Source organism: Mauremys reevesii, linkage group 4 (genome assembly GCF_016161935.1).
Source record: "Mauremys reevesii isolate NIE-2019 linkage group 4, ASM1616193v1, whole genome shotgun sequence".
Classification (NCBI taxonomy): domain Eukaryota; kingdom Metazoa; phylum Chordata; order Testudines; family Geoemydidae; genus Mauremys; species Mauremys reevesii.
This window is the reverse complement of record NC_052626.1, coordinates 44,573,858-44,597,752: the sequence shown is the minus strand read 5'-3', so window position 1 is coordinate 44,597,752 and position 23,895 is coordinate 44,573,858. Positions and strand designations below refer to the sequence as shown.

The 23,895-nt window shown below is 37.6% G+C and overlaps 1 protein-coding gene across 14 annotated transcripts in view; it reads left to right on the top strand.

Annotated features, from left to right (window-relative positions):
* The window catches only part of MIPOL1 (mirror-image polydactyly 1), a 292,792-nt gene that overhangs the window by 63,020 nt on the left and 205,877 nt on the right, over positions 1-23,895 (top strand). For all 14 annotated transcript variants that reach the window (XM_039535481.1, XM_039535472.1, XM_039535476.1 and 11 more), the window contains 3 exons: positions 14,462-14,690; positions 17,817-17,949; positions 20,342-20,447. In XM_039535481.1, the coding sequence (XP_039391415.1) occupies positions 14,462-14,690; positions 17,817-17,949; positions 20,342-20,447 (468 nt within the window). The remainder of the gene's footprint in view (positions 1-14,461; positions 14,691-17,816; positions 17,950-20,341; positions 20,448-23,895) is intronic.

Genomic DNA, 23,895 nt, shown 5'->3' with positions numbered 1-23,895 from the left:
CTTTTATGTAACCAAGGTGAACATCTGATTTTTTTGGATGACCCACTACATCCAAAATGACTTCAGGTGTTCTTCCTGAATAATTAAAGTAGTAACTTGCCATTATTTGTGTCCCTCAATACTCCATGCTCTCATCTTAGCTGTTTTACCTTCCTGCATTGAATACTATACTGCCTCCAATATTCCCCTCCACATAGGTTGCTTCTAGAAACAGATCCTAATGACTATTTCTGATTCAGAACCTGTTTTACAACATAAGCAAATACCATTAGGCATGGCTGAGGTTAAATTCATGTGGTCAGAAGAAACTCAATCAAACAAAGAGATTGGAAAGATAAGTTATTACCTCTGGAGAAATGGCAGTTTTAATAATTACATGGTACATTGGGTAATTTGTTTATGTATTCCAGAAAATAAAACATTTCAGAGAGAGCAGTTTAAGAAGGACACTGTATTTTAAATTTGTTTTGGAATTCAGTCAGTCTTTGAAACCTCCAGACTGTTTGGATTATAAATATCTTCATGAATTGAAGACATGCTTTTGCCTCTGTTCGTACGTATTACAAAGGGTTAAAAACTAGTCTGTGTGTAAGGATTACCATTTTGGTCTTGGGTCTAATTTAAATTTACTGTTTATGTCCACAGGACCTCATTTTTAATAGGGGGATAGTGGTTTCTCACATATTTCTCTCAAGTATTCTTAGATGGAATGGTTTAGGATCATTGGCAGCTGGCCAGTGAAAACTGTTTCATTTCCAGATGAAGCCCGAAAGCATAGGACTAAGGTCTATTCTAAAAAGAAATTTAATCTGACAAATGTATGTATAAAGTTTGCATGAAAATTAAAAGAAGTTGTAAATTGGAATGTAAAACTTTTATCTGGTGATGGCCTAAGTGTGTGGCAAAGCACCAAAATATGGAGAACACACAAATATAAATAAATAAATAAATAAAAGCAGATGAGGTGGCTTGGAACAGCATTGGCTCCTTTTAGGTATATAGGTTTCTATGAACTAAACTTCAAGATTCAACATTTTTATACCAATTCACAGGAAATAGCAGGATTTGGAAAAATGGCAGGTAAATTTACTTGGAGGTAAATTTGTGTTTGAACTGAGTAATGTCCAATGTGAAGGGCTATATTTGAAAGGTGTGCTTGAAGGACTCATGGAATGTTTCATTGCTAACTAAAAATATGTTCGCATTTGTTTTACGTTGTGCAGTTGTGATCTTTTTGTCTATGTTGTGATTTTGTGTGTGAATTTATTTGTTTTAAGGAAAGGAGGGGGATAACCCTTCCTGGATATGTAAGAGAAATTTTGATCTCTTAACCAAAAATGACAAAAGATATTCTGTCACTGACTCCAAACTGGAGAAAATTATCATGACAATCTGCTTGCTGTGCATCTAGAATTACTAACTTTGTATAAGTAGGTAACTTAATTTATCCTTTTTTTGTTGCTTTTAAAAGTGGCAAAGTGGTTTGTTCACTTAACGGGCCAAATACTTACAAAGCTTGTGGTTTTTGCTTTTGTTTTTTAGTTTGGATTTTTTTTTTAGATTACATTTTATTATTGGAAGAACTGAATTTCAAAGATACATAGGCACAAATAGTCACCAGACCAAATCCTTTTGCCCCATATGATTACACAGTAAAAAAAAAAATAGTATGAGATTCGAGTCACCAGCATTGTGTTAATCAAACAACCCTGGAGTTTAAATTCTTTAAGGGAAGGAATTGTCTTTTAGTAAGTGTGTGTACAGTATTCAGCATAATGAGGGCCCAATCCCTGATTTGGATGTGTCGGTGCTACTATAAAGTAAATAATAACTCCTTCATTTATTTTATTTGTGAGAGTGCCCAAAAAGTATCCAAAGTTTTCACTGCTGTTTTCTATAACTCAGATTCTGATTATTTGTATTTAAAACTTTATTTTAAAACAAATTATGATCCCAGCTGGAATCTTGCATGCCCAGTTTCTTTCTGGAGAAGGAGTTATTAGCACAAAGTCTATAAGTCCTGAAAATAGGAGTTTTTAATCAACACCTTCAACCATAGTTATATAAGTATCACAGAATAAGATCAATAATATAGTTCCCTCTCATATTACATGTTGGGGTAGATTGTATAGTGAGCTAATGAACCAGTGTTTCAAAAGATCAGGTGTCAAATTCTAGTGTGGTGACAATTAAAATGAATACACTGGTTTCATCTTAGTACCGAGAGGACATTTGTCTGCTTCAGAAAAAGCACTTTAATTTGTACCAAATTTAGCATGCATGTCGCTGACTGTTGAGAGGCCCACAGTTTAATCAGGTTGTGATGATGTAGGTTGGATTTGAGTTGCATTGGCATAGCAGCGTATGGAAATTGCCATAGAATTTACTGTGTGCTATGCTGATTCTAACTTACTGTCATGTTCAAGAATTTTCCCCTTCACCCCCAGAAAAAACAGAAGCAGGGTGGGGGGAAGTAATAAACATGTGGGCCAGATTATCATAGTTAGATATATACGGTTCCTCAGATATATTTGCGTGTGCCTGGTTTATGTATTTAAATACTTAGTGTTCATGTACAGCTGCCTTGTGTGTGCACATATGTGATGTCTGTGTATTTGCTTCATATATTTGTACATGCATGGGAGTTATACACATGTTGGTTAGGTACATGAAAATTTTAGTACCTAGCTTTGAAAATCTGGCTCTTTTTCCTTATGTCAGCAAAATTATGATATATATTTCAGTATATTTATAAATATGTTGTTCCATTTTATAGCATATTGAAAATGTATTAAGAAATGAAACCTCTTTAGAAATATATATCGTGTATTTACTGCATTTACTTCACTTGCAAATTACTTCCATTAGTTATCAACAATCCCAGATAAATTCATTGTAATTGATATGTACAGCTGCACACATTTGGAATGTAGACGTAAAATGGGATAGAAAGTTAGCCAAGACACATTTGTTGTTGATGTTTTTATTAAAAGCAAACAAACAAAACCCTCCATTTCCATGAAAGATGTAGACCATGTTAGTAAGGAGCCCTATCTGATTGTGGTGATTTTGTAGCATAAAGATTTTACTATGATTTCTTTCTTTCTAAATGGAATGAAATGTAACATGAAGTCCTGATGTAACACTGAAAAGAAATACTAAGCCATTGAGGGAAGTCTGTGCTATTCTCCTTATGTTTCTGAAACTCCCATTGCATTAGTTACATATATAGTTAGCTGTAAATTGTCCAACAGACTGAATGTGGGTCTGGAAGCCAGGAACTGCTGAATCCAGTCCCACGTCTGCTATTGATTTGTAGAGTCACCTTGATCTAGTCTCTTAACTTCTCTGTGTCTGTTCCTCTCTCTCTGTAAAATGAGGATAGCACAAATCTCTAAGTTGGCCATGCAATTACAGGGACTTCTGTGTGGCTGGAGTCTCTGCTGTTTGGGATGTTGAGCTTCTGCTCCACTGCCACTTAGCACTTTAACCTTCTAACTTCCTCAGTGAAGTTCTGGGGGTAAGACACAGCTGTAAAACTGCTTCTCACCTCCAGCCAATGCCCTAATTGGCTCAAGAGTTGACTGGGTACAGACTTGAGGTGATGCTTCTTTCTCCAAAGGACACAGTGCTGCTGCAGCTGTTGTGGGGAGGTGGTGACTGATGCCACTCACTCCAAGAGTACAGTGGTTGTGTGGGGACAGAGTGGAACCACACTCAACATGCTTGGCTCAGTTCTTCTCCCTTCAAATGCTGCAGCAGGAGAAACCACAGCTGTTTCCTCCTCTCCTTCTGCCTTCAGGGAAGGGAAACCCACTCTAATGCTTACATCAAGCTAAAGGGACCCCCAAAGAGCGAGCACAGGGAGAGCAGGATAAGCAGCTTGATGTCTGAAGCAGAAGAGGCACAAGGGTCAAGAGAAAACATTACAGGTGGAGGGGGTAGAAACAATGTGGCAACAGTGGACATAAGGAGGGAGACAAAAAATTTTCAGGTTGAGGAATGTGAAACAGGACACCACAAAAGAACACTGGAAAGAGAGAAGGGATCTGAAGTTTGAGAGATCTAAAAATGAAAGTAAATTTAATTGTGTGGGGGAGTCATTTTGTTCTCTTTGATTGTTAGACTTCTAGCCACACTAAATGACTGTCTGATTGAACTCACATATCTGATCTGCCCTCCAAAAACAACCTTCCATCCCCCTTCAGCCACTCAGTCCCCACCCCTTAACTTTAAATCACTAAATTGGAAACTGTTTGCATGTGTGTTGGATGGAGCATGGGGACTGTAAGAGTCTCCCTAACTGCTCCCCACCAAACACAAAGTTAAAGCTTTGCAACATTTAGCGAACTCTCAGAGCAATGTTGTGAAGATTGTTGTTCATGATTATAACCTGAATTGAAAACTCAGTGTTTTATAAGTACTGCACATTTATTATTTGGTTAAAGGGTGGAGTGAATGCACCCCTTAAAATATTTCACTTTGTATCATTTTGGTCTTTAAAATTAGGGGTACCGCTAACTTTAAAAAGACTTTAAATGTGCGTTCACGGTACTGGCAGTTATTACCACAGACATCTTTTATACTATACCTCAGAATCAGTTTTAGATGAACTATCACAGGTACAAGAAAAATTGGTTGTTTCCTTCTTTTGAAACCTTCATTGCTAGTATTTTATTATCAACTAGTATGAAGCTTAAATCCAGAACAGGCCTGCATTAGCACAGGTAAGATGAGCAAAGACATAACAAAAAATTTCATTAAAAAACAGCCTTTGTTCTCTGGGGAGTGCATTTGAGACTAGTGTCAGAGACTTCACCTGCATCTTTAATAGGCCATTTGCTCTGAATGATTTTTATTGGCATTTTATTGCCAAAAGTGACCTTTCCATTCTTTTTTTTAATTACAAGAAATCTTTAAAGGAAATATCATTTAAAGAGGAGTTTGTTTTTGTTTTGTTCAGAATTCTAAGTACAATAGAACTTTAATTATCCAAATGTGATGGGGAATGTTGAATATATTGGTTAATACAGAGAATTTTCAGTGTACTTAATGACCCTGCTGTAGATAAAAGGGAATTGTGAATAATCAAGATTTAGCTAATTGAGTTGGTCATATATAAATTGTAATTATCTGGTATCATAGTAACAGCAGGAAAATGAGATGGGAAGGTTTACTTTATCCCATTTATGTTTTCAGTTGTTCTAGAAAACATAAATATTGGTGTGCATGAATAAAACTCTGCCAGTCACTCTGTTTGGAAATTATGTAATAACTCCGTATAGTCTGTAATGATATCCTGAAACCCTGTATTTAAACTAACCTGAATTACAATGAGAGATAAACAGAATATTTACCCATCCCTTATGAGCTGCTGCTGATATGTAAATTTATTCTTCTACTTTGCACAAATATACTTTTGAGCTACTGCTTAAACACTTCAAGGTCCTTAGCCAAACAGTTTTAATGATGCCTCCAATATTATGAAAGTGTGACATTTGATGAATGCCTTGTATAGTTGTGATATCAGGGAAAGTGTAAACAAAAAACGCACATAAAGTCATCGTGCAACACCTAGATAATTTATAATTTTACTGTTTATATCCATCTTGACATTTTTTATCTGCCAAAGGCAGGTTTCATTTGGAATCTTAATCTGAGATTTATTTGGTGGATCTGGAAGTCATAGCTAGAGTTCCCACAGGAAATGGTCCATCTACCAACAGATTAAATGGCAGTCCTGCAGTTGTTAAGGGAGCTCTGCATTTAACACACATGCATACTCATTCAGTCAGCACTGTGGAGAAAAATTAAAGTAGTAACCCAGGTTTAGGAACAATGTAGCTAAAAAGTCCCATATTTGCTGAATGACAAAGGGTTATATAGCAGCATTTCATTTTATTATTCGTGCTTGAATTTCTTGTTTGCTTTGTTGAGTCTGCTGACGAATACTAATAAATGCCTGCAACAATCCAGACGAGAGATGCCTGGCAACAAAGCTATGCGGTGGACCTCCCTGATCTTCTCCAGTTCACAACCTGACCTTTTGAAAAATTGGCTAGGCTAAGCTGCAGAATTTGGGTGTAATGGTTATTGTTAACTCCAGCTTTAGGATTTATTAATTTGTGTGATCAAGACTTACCTATACTTCAAAGTTTCAAAAGACCAAACACAATCATCCAGCCATTAGAACTAACATTGTGTTTCAGTGAATCCCACTTAGTGTCTGACTAGAGATTCTGCTATTTTGATGTGTTCAGAATCTAAAAATGCTTTTAGAGTAAGAAAGAAATCAGTCCAACAAAAATTGTTTTTTCTCAAATGCTAGGTTTTTAAAAAAAAAAATGATAATTGCAACATGAGAATGGAATGCCAAAGGAAGTATGTCCTTAATAATTGCATCATGATTAACTGCAGTGAATACCAAATAATGATAGTGTAATTTTGATACATCTTTAAAATAAATTCTCAGACTTGTAAATATTTAAGTCTTCACATTTACTTTAGCATTTTGGATGCAAAGAAAGATAGTAAAAGGCTAATAATGAGAGAGAGAGAATATAATAGCTAAAATAACCAGTGTCCTTGGAGAACTGTAAAAATTGCCATTCTGCCAGAATAACTCCAACAGTCCTTAAACTCTCTCAATTTCTTTCTTTCTAAAGGATGTTGCCTGGCTTCCAAACAAGTACAGGTGAAATAAAGACACATTCAAAGTAACACAGATGTCCTTTAAATTGCTTACAGAGAAAGAATTCAGTGTTCTCTTTAGATTCCATCAAGATTTAAAGAAATGAACCATTAAACTTTGAGTTTTGTCTATATTCTAGCAGACAAAGGACATCTGACTTTTTCAAAAGTTACTTTAAAAGTTTTTTTTATCACGTGAAATAAGTGACATTTCGGAATAAAACTTATACAAGTTTTTCTTTGTGAACTATTCGCAAAAACCTTTCTTGCTTAATTTCCATTAACAAGAATTTCTGTCCATTTCATCACCATTTTGACCTCTTTGAAAATGCAAACCAAAACCAGAAAAGCCCCAGCCCTTAAACTGCAGTGCTGTACTAATGCAACTATCTGTCAAAGCAGTTTTTTGTAGTTGAAAAGTTATACGTTTGAGAATTACAATTTCATTTTAATTGAGGACAATTATTTTTACACAAACTATTAAAAATTATAAAAAGTTTGTAAATGTGTCTCTAGGTTTTTTTGTGTGAGATCATATTGTGATCTGGCATGTTACGAAAGTTATGGCCATCCTGAAGTTTGGAAGAATACCGCTATAATTATTAGAATTTCTTCTTTACTCCTTGATAGGGGAACATTATTCCACATTCACCGTTTAAAAAAAAATCATTATTCTTTGACTCCATTTTGTTGTTCCTTTTAGGGTCCTAATGAAAAAGAAAAGAGAAACTTAGGGCGGGAGTAATCTCTATATGGCATCAGAATAGAAGGGGGCAAGGAGAAGGGCCAGTAATGAGGTAGTAGATAGCGCACTGGAGTGGAATTCAAAAGACCTGGGTTCTATGCCCATTTCTGCCACTGGCGTGTGGGTGACAGTGGGCAAGTTTCACTTCATGTCTTTGTGCCCCAGTTACCAAATCTGGAAATGGGGATGAGACTGAGCTTCTTTAATGCAATGGCTTTGATTTCTACTGATGAAAAGTGCTATCTATATAAGAGCTAGGTGCTATTATTATTAATGGGTCCCTGTCACAGAGTGACTAGCCCTTTCAGGGGAGTCAGGGCCTGCCTCACTTGTGATCCTCCCAGCTGATCCTGGTGGGCTAAGGATCAAATGACTCTGTTCAATTATTGACCCAGCTGGGAAGGAGTCAGAGGAATGAGGAATCTACAAAGAGTGATATAGAGTTCAGTTAGTGAGGGGAGCTGGCTCCTCTGGCAGGCCCTGGAGAAGGGCAACTCCTAAGCAGATGGCTTGAAGGAGGAATGAGTAGCAACAAGAGGGAGATTATGGTCGACTCTGAAGCAAGATGGACTAAGAGAGATAAAGAAGAAAAATATTATCAGTGTTGAAGGTTTTGCCTAAGTTGTATTTTTGGAGAATAAAACTATGCATGAATAAAGACCCTAGGTGTGGCACTGAGTCTTCCATGGGCAGAGATGACAGGCCATCAACCTACATCTTCTTAGACATGTGTGTTTTTCAAAAGAAAACAAACACCACACTAAATCTGCCTTGAATTGTGTTTGGAGGAATTCCTTAAGAGACCCTTGCCTGTCCCAGTTAATTGCCAGAGATATTAGGGTCTTCAGCCTAATCGGGCTCTCTTCTCCATGACTTGCAACAGTTGTGAATCAGGTGACTGTCTTCAGGCCTTGTGGCCTGTTCAGTCTTTACTGGGCTGACAATTAGGGACAGATGAGGGAATTGGGATATACTGTACCTGCGCAGCACTTTCCCTGTTGTAATTCTCAAGGGCTTGGCTGTCATTTGTGGAAGTCAGGCTAGGTGGAGTTACAGGGAGGGGAAGAGATTCAATTAAGTGTTACACTGAGTGTGATCTGAGCCCCCGGATGTCCCTAAACTTCTGTGGCTGCAGATCCTAGCCTCCCCATATAGGTGCTCTGAACTCTGCACAGGTGATGTTATTAGGCCTCATATGGAGTCCTAGTAAAAAGCATATTAAGATCCATTCAGATAGTCCTGACACAAGGAAAATACGTAATAGGGCCTAATTAAAAGAGAGTGTCAATGAAGGACAGTTGCAAGATAATAGCCTGATGCTCCTAGATGAATGCCAAGTTTAGACACTCAATACTATGACTATTAGGCCAATAACGATCAACTTAGGTCAGTCTATGTTAAAATCCCCAAGCTGAGGTAACCTGAGGTTTTTATTTTGAGAATGGGAGATGTTGATCCTGTAGCAATATTCTGTATTAAATGCTTGAGCCAGCTGTTACAATTTTGCCAAACAGAAGTTGGAATTACTTCCATTATCTACTTGCACTGAATTTCCCAAGTCCTTCTCCATCTTCTCACTAATTTATTTGGGCTAAATCTTGAAGACTTCTGGTTTGCAGACACGTAAAGGACAACATCAGTGAGAAAGATGCATGTAAACTGGATTACCTCACTCCCCACCATTAACTAGGATTTGCATAAGGCGGGAGTCCTTTGTTTCCTAGTTTGACCCCCTTAGCTTCTTGTGGAAAAGTACAGAATTCAAGATGGGTTCCAGTATCAGGTGACATGGTCACATGCCTCTGTAGGGCCCCTGTAGCCATTCTTCACAGGCTGACCCACACATTCACAGGAAGACTAAGCTCTTTTACAGTCCATTGTCTCTCGCTGATGGGCCATCAACACTGTTGGGCTTTTTCATTGTTGTACCTGAAGTTCTTAGCAGTGGGCGTCACCCAAACTAGCATAGCTGAAATACAGATACATATTCAATATTGCTAACTTCAGATACATAAATGATACAAGCATACAAATTGGATAATCATATTCAGTAAATCATAACCTTTCCAATGATATCTCACATGAGCCATCTTGCATAAAGTATATCTTAGTTATGTCATATTCATATCATAACTGTATTTTCATAAAGAATATGGAATGACACATCACAAACACTTTAGTCTATTTTCAGCTGAAATGGTTAGATATTGCTTGAAGATGATGATGGTAATTGTCTTGTCAGAACAAACATTTGTTTAAACCCAAATGTACACCACTGGCAGAATTTCTGAAGCAGGAACATCTGGATTGCTACAGGTCATGGGAAATTTTTAGAATTTTTTTCCCCCATTCCACAAAAATTCAACTTGGTTTGGACTTTTTTGACAAATCAGTAATAAAAGTAACAAGATCAATCACTGCCACAAAAATGAGAAGGAAGGATTGCAGTGAAGCTTTTAGGTGATGGTTTGTTGCCTGATATTAGCACCTTGACATTGTATAGATTGGTGGTCTTTGGTTTGATATAAATATCTGGACTTTCAAATTTGATCAGATATGTGTATTGTGGTCAGTGGTGGTGGAATAAGTATTTGTAATACCATTATAAAGGTTTCTTTTTAAAAAAAAAATCCGGTGGGAGTAGATTTTATATTTCTTTTTAAACAAATGAACATTTGCTCAATATTCGTAACCGAAACACTGTAGCTTTGTGCTAGTGTATGCAAACTAGAAACAGATTGAGGATATTTCTTTACTATAGGGATTATATGGTGTTATAACCCCATAGCATAGACACAGCCTGCACTCATGGAAGGGGTTTTCCTGAGCGACAGTAGCTAAGTAACTGGAAGCATTCTTCCATCAGTCTAGCTCCATCTACAGTGGGGTCTAGGTCAGCATAGCTATGTTGCTCAGAGGCTTGGATTTTTCACATCGCTGAGTGACATATCTATGTCGGCCTACACTTAATATGTAAGCCAGGTCTGGGTGAAACTAGACTTCTTGTTGTTCAAACTGGGGGGGGGGGGGGGGAAGAGGGCATAAACAGAATAAATAATGAAAAGTTAATATAGATTGTTAATGTTCTTTTTTTTAATCATCTAAGCTTTCTGTTGGTACCATAAATATGGAAATTTGGGTGATTTTTTTTAAGTATGGGGTTTTTAATATGATTTTCAACCTGAATGTCCCTTTAACAATGACAGCATGGGCCCATGATCTTGTATTTTAGTAATCTGCTTTCCAAAAAGCTTAGTTCATTTTCCAGAATGTATATTGCTCTTTGTCTTTCTCCATCTTCCCTCTCCCTTCCGTTGTCTATTTTCAAGTACCATCCCTCTTGGCCATCTCTGTTCTCTGCAGATAACTCCTATCTTACCTACCCTATTGTCTGATCAGTTCTTTCCTTTCCCTTTACATATATGTAGGTCCCCAGATATTTCCTGACAAACTAAGTGCTGATTAGCTGAGTATAGCAAGTGGAGTGTTGGGAAATCCCAGAGGGCTATGCATCACCCATTTTAAACCAGTATATCTCCCCTTTTCCTTTACGGTCTGTGTAGCTACAGGATTCTCCAGTAGTCCGCTTCCCCGCCCCAACGTCTCTGACATTTTGGTGATGATAGAAATAGTAATGACTGCTGTAACTTAGACTGTTAGGTGTTTTCCATGCATGGAGGAAGTCATGGTCCCTTCCTCAAAGAGTGTACAGTTTAAAAAGTCAAAGACAGAGGAGGACTAGGGGGAAGGGTGCATTTATATGATAGGCTCATATTTTATTGGTTACATGTTTACTACTTGTTTCACTTTCCATCACTCCCAAGTTAAACATGCTACATTTCCCTCCATCTTATTCTCAACACAAACCAATTCACCTTTAACTTTCTCCACCCCACACACCTGTCAGCTTCAATTCTGTCTATCTGTCTTTATATCCCTTCTTAACATTTGCCTCCCCTTCCCTCAACATGAATGAGCAATTCATTCAAGATAAATTAATGATCAGCTGTTTAGTTTCACCTTTGCAGTGAAATATATAGAAAAAAGGTTGGTTGGCCCTTGCAAGAAGAGTAAAAATCCATGTTGTGGTACCACTTCAATGAAAATATATTCCAGAATGTCTGAAAAGTTGCTATGAGTCCCATCCGTGGCACTTTTCAGGCAGCCTTTTTATCCATATACTTTCAGTGTCTATTGTGTCTGTGCACTAGTGCTGATTGATGCACACTTTAGGGTTCACAGGAGGCATGAAGCAACACACCCAAGGTGGGCAATGATCCATATTGTTGCATAATTTAGCAATAAGCCAAGTTATCATCTTGCATCAGCCCCAGGGTTTACATTATTAGTTAGGGAGTTGAGGGTGGTTCTGTAGCTAGGACAAATGGTCGTGTTTATTTGGGGAATAAAATATATCTGAAATTGATAAAAGTCACTTTACACAGTAAACCTGACTGCATTTACAAAGTTTTCCTCAAAGCACTCTGGTCCAGACATGCACAAATGAGGACAATGACACAGATGTAGTGCCTTGGAAAGAAAGGATGCAGCTTTATTGAACAAGCAACAACTTCAGCCTTAATGCCCCTGGGCAGATAGTCCTTCCAGTTCTGAGAGGGGGAGGCTGCCACCTTTCCTCTCTGTCTTATAAAACCAGCAAGGAAGGACCAGGTCAAAATAGCATCCCCCAAGCCAGATCAATTACAGGCCTTAAGACCAGCTAATTGAAACATCCTGCTGAAAAATGCCTTGCAAAATTGCTTGCTTTTGTAAAGCTCTTTGCTGCCAGCGGTGTGTGCTGAGATTGGCCCCTGTCCCATGCAAATCTGAAACCATCGCAATGATGACTGGCTTTGCTGGTGACTCAAAGGAGACATAGATTTCCAATCCTAACCACCCCTGGATTGGGAATCAGAGCGCACCACCCTATTAGTGCCCTAAACAGTACAGTTCAGCTCACCCTCCTGCAAGAACTCAGTACATACATTGCTGAGGTTTAAAAGCTGCAGATTTGAAAAATAGGAAAAGGAAAATCCCTGTTACCGATCTCCTTATGCTGTGGAGCATGAGGGCTGAGCTCTCTTGAAATTTTGATCTGTCCCAGTGTAACTACAAAGGCTGATAGCTTGTTATATATTTGGATGATAAACTCTTTAGGGCAGGAACCATATTTTTGTCCTGTGTTTATACAGTTCCAAATCCTAGGGGGCCCTGGTCCATGACTGAGGCTTCAAGGCCCGAAAGTAATACAAATAATAAATAGTAGGTGTGTGGTGGTTGGAGAGTTCCTTGCAGTCACTAACCCATCCCTGCCTGAGGTGCTTCAAATAAATACTAGTTATGGAGACTATTGCTACAATACAGAAAGAAAAAAATTGCCAAGATTAAACCAAACTATTGAGAGCAAGTACCAATTTTAGTATGCAGCACCCATCCTACAATGTGCAGGAGGGTGGTTTGTATTACTTTATATGCAACACAAAGGGTATCTAAAGTGGGAGAAGTGGAGGAGACAATGCATTTGCAGACAAGATTCTTCAATGTGTACTTTGGTAGATAGGGAAGCAATTAAAGGTAGTTTGAGGAGAACTCCCTTTAGTGGTTACACAACCAAAAGGGATGCCTCTCCACCCAGCAACAAGGGTTTAAAAGCAATAAAAACTCCCATTACCTTAGTTCTCTAGCTAATAGTGACTGAATATACCCAGAATATTCCACACCCTAGTGGGGGCGAGATCTGTACTCAGTGTCTCTGCTCTGCCTTGTTCATTACATCGAGGTCTTCCTTTGCTGTGTACTGTAGCAGGGAGCAGGAGGCTGAACCACTTTCCCCCAGTAGCTCATAAATCCAGCAGCAGTTTCAATGAATGGCCAGTCAGAAACCAAGGGTACATGGGACAATGAGCAGTAGTGCACACCTGATTCGGGAGTCCTGCCTGCCCTGCATAAGTTCCATAATAGCACTGTGATAGCCTGACCTGAGGGAGCAAGCTTCAGTCCCAGTGCTGAGACAGAGTTTGCAGCAAGTGATTGTGTGTCATTGCTGTTCCTCCCTCAGGAAAGAGAGATTCCCACAATATCGACAGATTTTAGGGAATTACTTCATTTGAGTATTCTTGAATTAAAGTCTCTGCTTCTCTATTTTCTATGCAGTACAATACTCTGGGTTTGCTTAATGAGTATTTTAAGACTATTCATAGAACAGTAACAGGGCATAGAGAGTTTTTTCTTCTATCCGTTTTGAGGGGAAATAATGAGTCTGATCCTAGTATGTATAGAATAAAAGCTATCATAATAAACAATGACAAAAAACAAAAACAAAGTCCTCAAGAAGTTTTAGAAATAAAACTCTTAGTAGTCTCTATTTAATCTACATAAAACAGATAGCTAAGAGTATACCTGCTTCTGAAGATTTGCAAATATTGTTAAACTCTCTGGGTGAATGATGCACCGACATGCACTGGCTGCATATTTCAGTAGACTTCCACAAATTGTGGTGGCAAAATGATCATAGCACATGCTAAAGTATCATATTGCTATGAAAGCTGGAGAGCTGAGTAGAGCCAGGTGCTTTGAAAGCTAAGGGGAAAATTAACGGAAGCTCTGAAGTCAAGAGGCCATAGTGTAAACGAGAATCAGGTTCATAATGTGCTATAATACAGGCTTACCCTGGCTATAACAGGTCATCTGTAAGGTCCAATGATCTATCCTGTTAATAAGTAATTGAGGGGGGAGATAAATCAGGAAATGGGGAGAAATTTTTTATTTGCATGTAAAATATCCAGTAAAAATCAGTAACTCCTGTATATGGACTGATCTCCTGAGTCAGTGCTTTGAATAACACTCCTCTCCTTTCATCAATAGGATAAGGGAGCAATGGGCCTAAATTGGTATGTTTCCTCCTTCTGTTACAAAGAAAAGTGTGGGTGGGTTTTAAAACTTCATAAATTATTTTAAGTGTATGCTTTCCTTCAATTTAAAAAGTAGTTCAAGGAGAACTTTTTGTTAATTTTGATCTTCAAATAGAAATCTGTAATCTGGAACAGCAAAGAGAAGACTTTTGTCCGAAATTTCAGCTTTATCCAAGTTCTTCAAGAAGCCTACAACCACAACATGAACTGGTCATCCAAGGCAATGTTGAAGCAATGAACCTGTCAGATGTGCCAACAGCCACCTCACTCAGCATTCAGAGTGCTAGCACCCAGAATGTGTGTCTAGATCATGTTATTGCCCCTTGTACTGGTGAAGAATCAAGGTAAATACAAGGTTCTTTTATATATTTTTCCTGGATTGAGAATATTTCACTATTATGGGTAAAATTTTCAAAGGCGATGAAGGGAGTTAGCCGCCCAGTTTGCATTAAAATTCAATGGTGTTTGGGTGCCTAACTCCCTTAGGCTTTGGAAATTCCAAAAATATGGAGCATTTCTGTGTAATTTGGAATTAATATAAGGCTGCTCGTGTGTTGGATTCATAAAAATGGTCACCATGCTCTCCCACCCCTAGGCCAAGTCTCCTTCTGGAATCCAGTGTGTCTCCCACTCCTTTCAGCTATTTCTCCTCAAGCACTAATCCAAAGCTATTGTGGTGCTGATATATATTTACATAGGGCTATAATAAACCCGTACAAAACACTACTGAAATTTAAACAAGGCATGGCCACTGCCCCCAAAAAGGTAAAATCTGCATCAAACATTGAAAATGAAGCTAACTGTAGAAAACAAGGGGTAGCAAAATGAGGGGCAGTGGTTAAAACAAAGTCTCTTTATGTCACAAATGAAGTTCTGACACTAATTACAATTGGGTATCGGGCTGGGCAACAGGAGAGAGAGCACAGCAGTGTAGGCCACTTATGAAAACCAAGGCAAAAGAAATGGGTCTTGAAAACGGGGCTTGAAGGAGGAGAGTGAGGCCATTGGGTGCACTGGAAAAGGGGCTTTCATTCACGAGTGAATTGAGTTGATGGGAATGAAGACAAGTGTAGGAAGAGGAGAAACCAAGGGAGCAGTGAGGGGTGAGGAGTGGGCAGACCACCTGACATGAATTGGGGGAACAAAGGCAGGTGGGAGGTGAGATGTAGGCAAAGCCTTAAAAAGTGAGAATGAGGAGTTATAACACTTTGTGGAAAGCATCCACAGAAGGAATCTAGGGGGCTATGGGGGACGGTGGAGTGAGAGAGAGATTATAATGTGGCTACAAAATTGTGGATAGATTGAAGAGGGGAGAATCAGGGAGGCTGGGGATGAGGTGGTTATATTATAGTTCAGGTCAGAGAGAGGCATGGGGCAATGGGGACTGAAAAGAAAGGATGGTTTTAGAAGTGGTGAATGCTGGGAGGAGAGAGAAGTGAAAGGGTCAGATGCATCTCTTTGATGTGAAATGGGCAAGTGAGTAAATTGTCAGTTGCAAAGATGAAAGGAGGGGCAAGTTGATATGTATTTACATCTTTCTGCCTTCCATGTAGATTCCCTCTTATCTTTTTCCCGTGCTAATAACGCTTCCTGTATTCACCTTCATAATACCAACTTCTTACGTTGATGAGTCCAGTTGAACTGATATCTGGTCCTACCACTTGCACAGCTTGCCTCTTGTTTCAGTGAAAGCTACCCTTGTTTGACATAATTGTGCTAACATGCTACTCAATATGGATGTCTCTGGTAGAAAGTGGTGAATGGGCCCAAGAGTCAACTGCGGTAGCCCTAGAATTCCATGCATGGTCCTCTCAACACATTTCAAGGGGCAGCTGATCTCTCCATGGCTCTATGGATCCAAGATTTGTTTCTTTGTGTGCTGGAGACAGGATCCATAGTTTCATCCTCGATCTATTCATGTTTATGCACAATAAAAATTTCTGGGGGTCTATATATGTTAATCACTGGTTATCTTAATGCAGATATTCTGTAAGGCCTTTAGTAGATTTATCCATATTATTTTCCATTCTTTATCTTGACCTGTTTTGAGTCCTGTGCTAATCTGTATTGCATTTTCATTATGATTAGAATGTAAAATACACCTTCATGTAATCACGTGTGTATGTACTTATGAGAAACTCTGATTTAGTTAGTAGGGGTTAAATATTCAAATGCACCCTCGTGACTTTGGAGCCTGAATCCCATTTTCAAAAGTGACTTAGGCGATCAGAAGCCATTGACTTAGGAAGTCTCATTGAAAGTCAGTGGGACTGTAGTGTCTAAGTAAATTTTTGAAAATGGGATTTCGGCTCCAAAGACACTTAGGCACATTTGAAAATATTTTGCTAGGTCTTCAGCTGTCTAGGAAAGATCACCCTTGGTTTTCTCCTCTTTATTTTTGGGACATGTATTGTATTTGAAGATAGCGAACACAAGAAAAGTTGCAGAGTTGGTATGTCAAAGGTAATGGGTTATATTGTATAAAACTTAAATTTTCTGTGCCTGTTACTTATAATCCAAGAATTTCTGTCTTAATCCATGAACATGTCTACATCGGTTCTGCATTAGAGCTACTAAAATCTGAGTTATCTGTAAATAACAGGTGACAGAGTAAAAGGAATTTTTAAAATCTTACTTTGAGTTGGGTCCTAGAAAGGTAGACTACAAGACAATATTTTGTAGACATTAGTATACTGTTGATGAAGCCTGAATTTTGGTCTGATTGGTATAGCAAGAGTACCCAATTCAGTTTTTAACCAGGAAAGGATTTCACCCCTTGTTATCAGCTCCTTACAGTAGCTGGTACCAGACCTTAGTAGCAAAATAGCTACTATAAAGGTTCAGCAGTAAATTTCACCACATTGTATTCCAAAAATTAACCTTTTCAACTCCACCTTATCTCTCTTCTTTCCACCACTAAATAAATGCTCTTGGAATTGGGTGGTATAAAGTGGGGACATTCTGTGGTCTGATATAATATTTAGAATAACATAAAATCATTTTCTAGAATTCCAAAAATATGTTTTCCTTTGTCTCATATCTTTTGAATAATTATATTTCTTTTCGTTGAGTGGCCCATTCTCTTGAAATATATATTTTAGCCTGAGCGTAAATTTGATCCCCCAATACTTTCCTTACTTTATCACTCCAGATTAATCTTATCTTTTTTGATATTTACTTCCTTTAATCATTTCCAATGTATAGACTTCATAGCTTATTTAGCTTAGTTTATTTTATATACTAGCATTTTAATACATTTATTATTTCAAATACTGCTGCTCTTGTAGGTTTAAAAGATGAGAAGTAGGCGTTGTTGTCCAGCTCTATGGCTAATTTATAAATCCTAAATCTGTGATAGTTAACCATCAGATTTTGTAAACTTCAGATGCAGGTAGTGGATGTCTTGTTGAATGAGAGAATCTCTGTTTTATTGATTGATTAATTTTTTAATCTTTTTTTTTAAATCATAGTATTACAGAAAAACATGGTAGAATGCTCTCTGACTTTATGACTTCTTGGAAGGAGACTGGAGACCTAGATAAAGAGACAAATATCGCATTCCTTTTGAAAGAATTGGATGCTGAAAGGGCAAAGAATAAAAAGGTATAATAGAGATATTCAGATTACAGTACTTACTGTTTTATTGTTGCCCATTAAACCTTCATTTTAACCTTTGCTAATATAGTTTTACTAATTATTTTATTTTATTGCATTAATAATCAGTAGATCTCTTGTCATTTCTACTCTTAGTATTTGCTTAATGAATGTTTCCAAGGAAGTGAATAATCTTTTATTCTTTGAGCTTTTTAATCAGTGACATCAACTCATATATCATAGATATAGATGCAAAATAAGCATACCACTGTAGGGCCATTCATTAACATTTTTCTGGGTTTCAGTCAGACTTGTGGAGACTGGGCAATTTAGAAACAGAAGGGCTAATCTGAAACCTATTGAAATTAATGGGAAGACTCCCATGGTGTTCTGTAAGCTTTGGACCAGGACCCACACTGGGCTAGTTTCATGTCAGTCATTCACGTTAATGACTGGGAGATCCAATACAGATCACAGAATTTTGCAAACGAGTGATTAAGTAAGAACAGTACAAAAGCAAGAATAATGTGTCACAAAATGTGCTTTGTCCATTTATTTTTACAATACCTATTTAGCTTTAATAATTTGATATTTCATAGCAAACTAGTAGTAAAGGTATCATACAATATTTTGCAGAAGTAATGATATTTAGTAACATGAAATCTCACAACAGTGCACTCCTATTAAAACTTTTCTGAGAAGAGGGGAGAGACCAATATTTTAAAAGCAGAATGCAAATAATTAAACATAACAAATTGTTTCAGGCCCCAATCCTACTCATTTTGGTTGTCCTTTTGAAAACAAGTACAGAAATGTTTGCAGATTTGATGGCTTAGTAAGTTCCACTGTATTTATTTTCCCTTTTTATTAGCATTTCCCTATTGTCATTTAATTAATTAATTTCTGCATTGCAGCTGATTGACTGAACTTGATTTATTTAGCAGCAATGCCACTTCAGGGCTGTTACTGTACCTGGCCTCTAACAGCAACTCTATTTGTTTAATGCTGACCACATTTTTCCATCCCAAGCTTTAATTATCTACTCTCTCACATTCCCTCTCCTGTTTGTTTAATTCCACCTTTAATTAGACTAATATCAAAATAACAATTGCAATCTCTACATATATTTTTCCAAATTTCTCTCATTTTAGATAGAAAACATTTGAGATCTTCCCCCTATCCCCACATGTACTAAATGTTGAGGGAAACCCTAGAGAGTGTACAAATTCTTAAGCATTGATCATTTTAATATAACTTCTACATCCCTCTCTTTGTGTACTGTAATTTCCATTGGATTTTTCTCTCTGTAATTTGGAGGAGTTTGAGACTCTGAGAGTTCTTGGTTCCAAAGTTATTCTATCTACCAAATGAGCCCCAGTCCATGTTTTATTAGTGTTACTTGAAGTCCCTCAGCCTCCATCACCACCTTGTCTTGGGTTTTGTTCTGTTTTTTTTCGTGTGTTCTAGACTAGACTTCAGCCTTCTAATATAATGTCGATGGTGGAGAGTTTTAATGATGGTCCTTCCATGTTTTTATGAAAAGTTTGAAACCTACTTTCCAGAATGGCTTTCATTTAATCTGTTCTATTAAACAATGTATCCACATGGCTTTTCCCCCATTTTCAGACAGCTCAAGCATTTCATGATGCTATTATCAGCTATTTGGCATAAACAATGGCTAGAAGCTTATAAAGAAGAGCAGAAATTTGTGAACTGGAGTTCTTGTATGCATATAGTCCATCTGATAGGCAGGCCGTAATGTCATTTGGTTGTTTTAATGTAAGATTTGGGGTAATTTCTGTCATTGGTTACACACTGCAGAGGTTTCCATTGTCAGTGGGAGTCACGTGCATAACCAAATGGCAGAGTCTGATGTTTCTACGGGTACATTTTTTTACAGTTAAATGACAGCCACACTTAACTGTTTCCCAGGTAGATTCAATTAATTCCCAAATATAAGAAGGCCTCAGTATGGGGAGAAAGAGTCAAAATTCTGGCTTGAAAAGAATACAGAAAAGAATGCATTGCACCTACAAACTTACCAAAAACTTTCCATTTATCTGAACTGAAGTAACACCATTGCTATGAAAGGGCTGCGAGCTGAAAGAATATTCCAGGGAATAAGATGCATCATTCATCCCATGCTGCTTCTGAATTTCTGTTACAGCTAGCAGTTTCTGAGATGGAGTATCCCAAATAAAAACCGTGCCATACAGAGTAGATGAAAACAAGGGGGTTGAAAACAGATGGTATTTTCTGTTTTAGTGTTGTGTTGCTTAATATTTGGGGTTTTTTGGGAGAGGAATCATTTTATAAGAGGGAAATTTATATTTTGCTGAAGATTAATGGACAAGGGTATATTTGTCAGATAAGAATCTTATTGTCCATTTTTTCAATTCAGCTTCAGGATAAGCTGTCTGAAAAAGACAAGGAGCTGAAGACAATAAAGCTGGACTTAGAACTGCAAGAGAGAGCTACAGAAGCGAAGATTGCAGAAAAGACTGCAGGTACAGTAGAAAAGCATTTAACAGATGGCCCTATGGATCATACACTACCCACGGTTGCTATATGACGTGGCCTAGTGACTGTTTGCTAAAGGAGGGAAGGTTTGATTTTTTTTTTTTATGTGTGGCTGTTTAGAGTTGCTTAGAAAATAGGTGGCTTTAACATCCTGGTACTGGTATTAGTGAGAGCTTTACCTGTATTCATACTGATTTGGGCATTAAATGCATTGTTAACACCATGTCAATCCAATCACAAAAAGGTTGTTTGTTTTGTTGGAAGGTCCTGAACAAACAAGAAGAAATAATGATTACCAGTGCCTCTACCTTTCAACCAGCAGTTCAAATACCACTTATTGTTTTAGCTTGTTCAGAGCAATACTACCCCACCCGCCCCCCCTTTGTATGGAGATAGTCACTCATTCACCTCAACTGGAGACCTGCACTTTACTTGAAAAATCTCTTCTTCTGGTAGTTAATGAATTTTCATCTCATGACACTGATGACGGTATGTCTCCAGAGAATGAGGTTTATAAAATATTTCCAAAGTAAAAGGATTTTAAAGTTTACAGTTGAAAGTGACTACTTTAAAAGAAATTTTAAGAACAGTACAGATGTGCATGTATTTAACCATTGTTCTCTGGGTAGGTATATAAAAAAAACCAGTTACTTTAAGTTGCAAATGTTATATTTTAAGTAGAATATTTTTACATTTGACACGTGATTTATTACGTAGGCTGCTGTGTGTTATATAGAGCCAGTACACCGTGAGGCTATAATATTATCAAGAGACGATGTTTCGTACCTTAAAGAAAGATGACAATGTTCTTTTGAGATCTTTCTCCATATGATTTAAACAGTTAATTGCACCAGAATTTTATAAAATGCTTCACACAATTTATTCTTGGCCATATTTTATTAGGTTTAAGTTAGGTGCAAGGTGTAAAATATGTGTCTAACGACCTGTCCCCAAGATATTGGAATTGAAAGGGAGATTAATCATCGCCAGAAAAATAGTGGAAAAGAATATAAGTAACTCTCCAGCTGAAAAATCAGATGGTTGACTATCTGTTTAATGTCAAGCTCCTAAGAATACAATATTCTTTGTGTGTGTATCACAGATGGAAGAGGAGGTTTATGGGAGTGAGGAGCTAGATAGTGTGAAACAAAATAAGAGAAATTCTGGATATTATTAAACTCTGCTAGTTTTTTTTTTGAATGAACCCTCTTGTGTATATTCAGAAGAAACATAAATCTTCTGTATATAATATGTATATGTCATGATAACATCTTTTGTTTGCATTAAATTCCAAGTTATCTGTTTGTTTTCTGGATGTTTGCATAGGGTCTTACCTATGTGTATATAATACAGAAATATTCTATTTAAAGTAAACCTTCATTGCTCATTAAAGCCTATAGGGAAAAAGCCCCTGTAGATATAAAATACATAGTCAAAATCCTAATCAGTTTCCTGTAAGGATAGGAAGAAACAACTGTTGGCAATCAGTTCCCACCTTAAGTTTTTAATTTTCTGTTTACTTTAATAAATGTATTAATGATATCCTCTCCATAAGGATATGACATGATATGATAACTAGATATGGCCATAGCAGTAAACTATGCAAACCTGAATGTGAATCAAAGCTTTGGAGTTTTAAGAACTTTTAAATAAATTTAGGGTAACTTTTTAATAAATTTCCCCCCTCTCATCTTTTCTTTGTTTCTGCATCTCCTGGTTCTGGAAGAGCAGAAGTCTCTAATTGCTGGGAGACTGGGTGTCCTTTTATTTCTAGCCTGACTGGAAGGAGAAAGTCTCCAATATCTCTCGAGTGTTTACGTCCTTCTTGGTTTTACCAGTCTAAACGTTTCAGATTACGCCAAAATTTGGAGTGCTTATCCAAGCTATCTGAACCAAACTGGATTTGTGGAGGTTTGCTGATCTGTCTAATAAAAAACATCAAGGACAGACCTACTTTATCATTAAAGAGCGTAGTAATGAAGATTTAGTGTATTGAGACAAGTGATTTTTTTTTATTTTGTTAAGTTCGTTGAGAAAAGGGGAACACATGGTGTTATGATTTCATGTTACTAGTTAATGTTTAATTGCTACTGTATATAACACATGGAGAGTGAAGCTTATAAATATGGGTGTTTGCATTCTTCCTATTGCTTAGTACTGCCTTGTGATAAGAAAATTACTCCAGAAAAGTACATTGTAAAAAGCATCAGATGAAGACATAATAAAAACATTTACCATCTTCTTTGGGAGGGATTACAATTCACTTTTTAAAAATGAATCTTCCAATTTATATAAGGCCTTGCTGATTTAAAACCTATGTCAGAAAGGCAGAAAAAGTTCCTCCTGTGCTGCTGACATATCGGGCAGTCTAGTTTCTGCATTGATTATGGTTGCTTGCTAGTTGTGGTACTTCTTCCCAGGTGATGGCAATGTATTCAGTATTCTCTGTCACTTCTTATGCCAGTTCTTCCTTTGCCTTCCTTGCTTTCGCTTTCCTCTTTCGGGTATGCAATTCAGTGTTTGCTTAGCACATTTCCGATCTGCCATATGGTGTTCATGTCCCGACCACCTGAGCCTTCTTTCTTTTCTAACATGTCCTGCTCTGTCATCAGCCTGATCCTTTAAAATCCTGGAACGGTTACTAAATGCAATCTGGAATCAGACCTATGTTTCTTTGTCCTTGAACTTTTCTCTTGCTAGAACACTGTTTGTCTGTCTTCATGATCTTTGAGTTTAAGTTGTAATGTGGACACTAAAATATAATAATCTGAGCCGACGTCTGCTTCTCTGCTGACTCTGACTTCCCCCAAAGAATATAGCCCATTTTTGATACACACATGTGGTCTGTCTGGTGGACAGTTGCATTGTCTCGTGATCTCCGTGTGACCTTGTGAATCCTCTTGTCCTCCTATCTTTAGGGTGTTTGTGCCACTGAAAATCGAGAGTTATTCGTCATTATCAGTTTGGATGCCTTCCGCTTCTCTGCCTGTGACCACTTCCCAGCCAGTAGAGTTGTTACCAATTTGTGCACTAAAGTCGCCTATCATCAGCTTGATTTTGTGGATAGGCACATCTTCCTGTTCTTGCTGCACCTGCTTATAGAATGTATCTATTTAACTGTGGCCTGCTGTGTTTGTTGGTGCATGTACTTGTACAGGTGTAATGTCTTGTTTGCAGCATGGCTGTTGTTATTCTGTCCTTCACTGCCTCCCAAGTCAGCAGAGTGTTTGTTTGCTGTGATATTATCCAGCATAATTCCTACAGCTGAGTATAAGATTGTAGTACTATCAAACACCAGCTTGCCACTTCCTGCCCAGATCATTTCACTGATATTAAGTATGTTCATATGGTGTTTTTTCATTTCTTATGTAACTTGTGCCAGTTTTTCTGTACTATACAAAGTTCATAATTCCACATGCCTGTTCTTGTTACAAA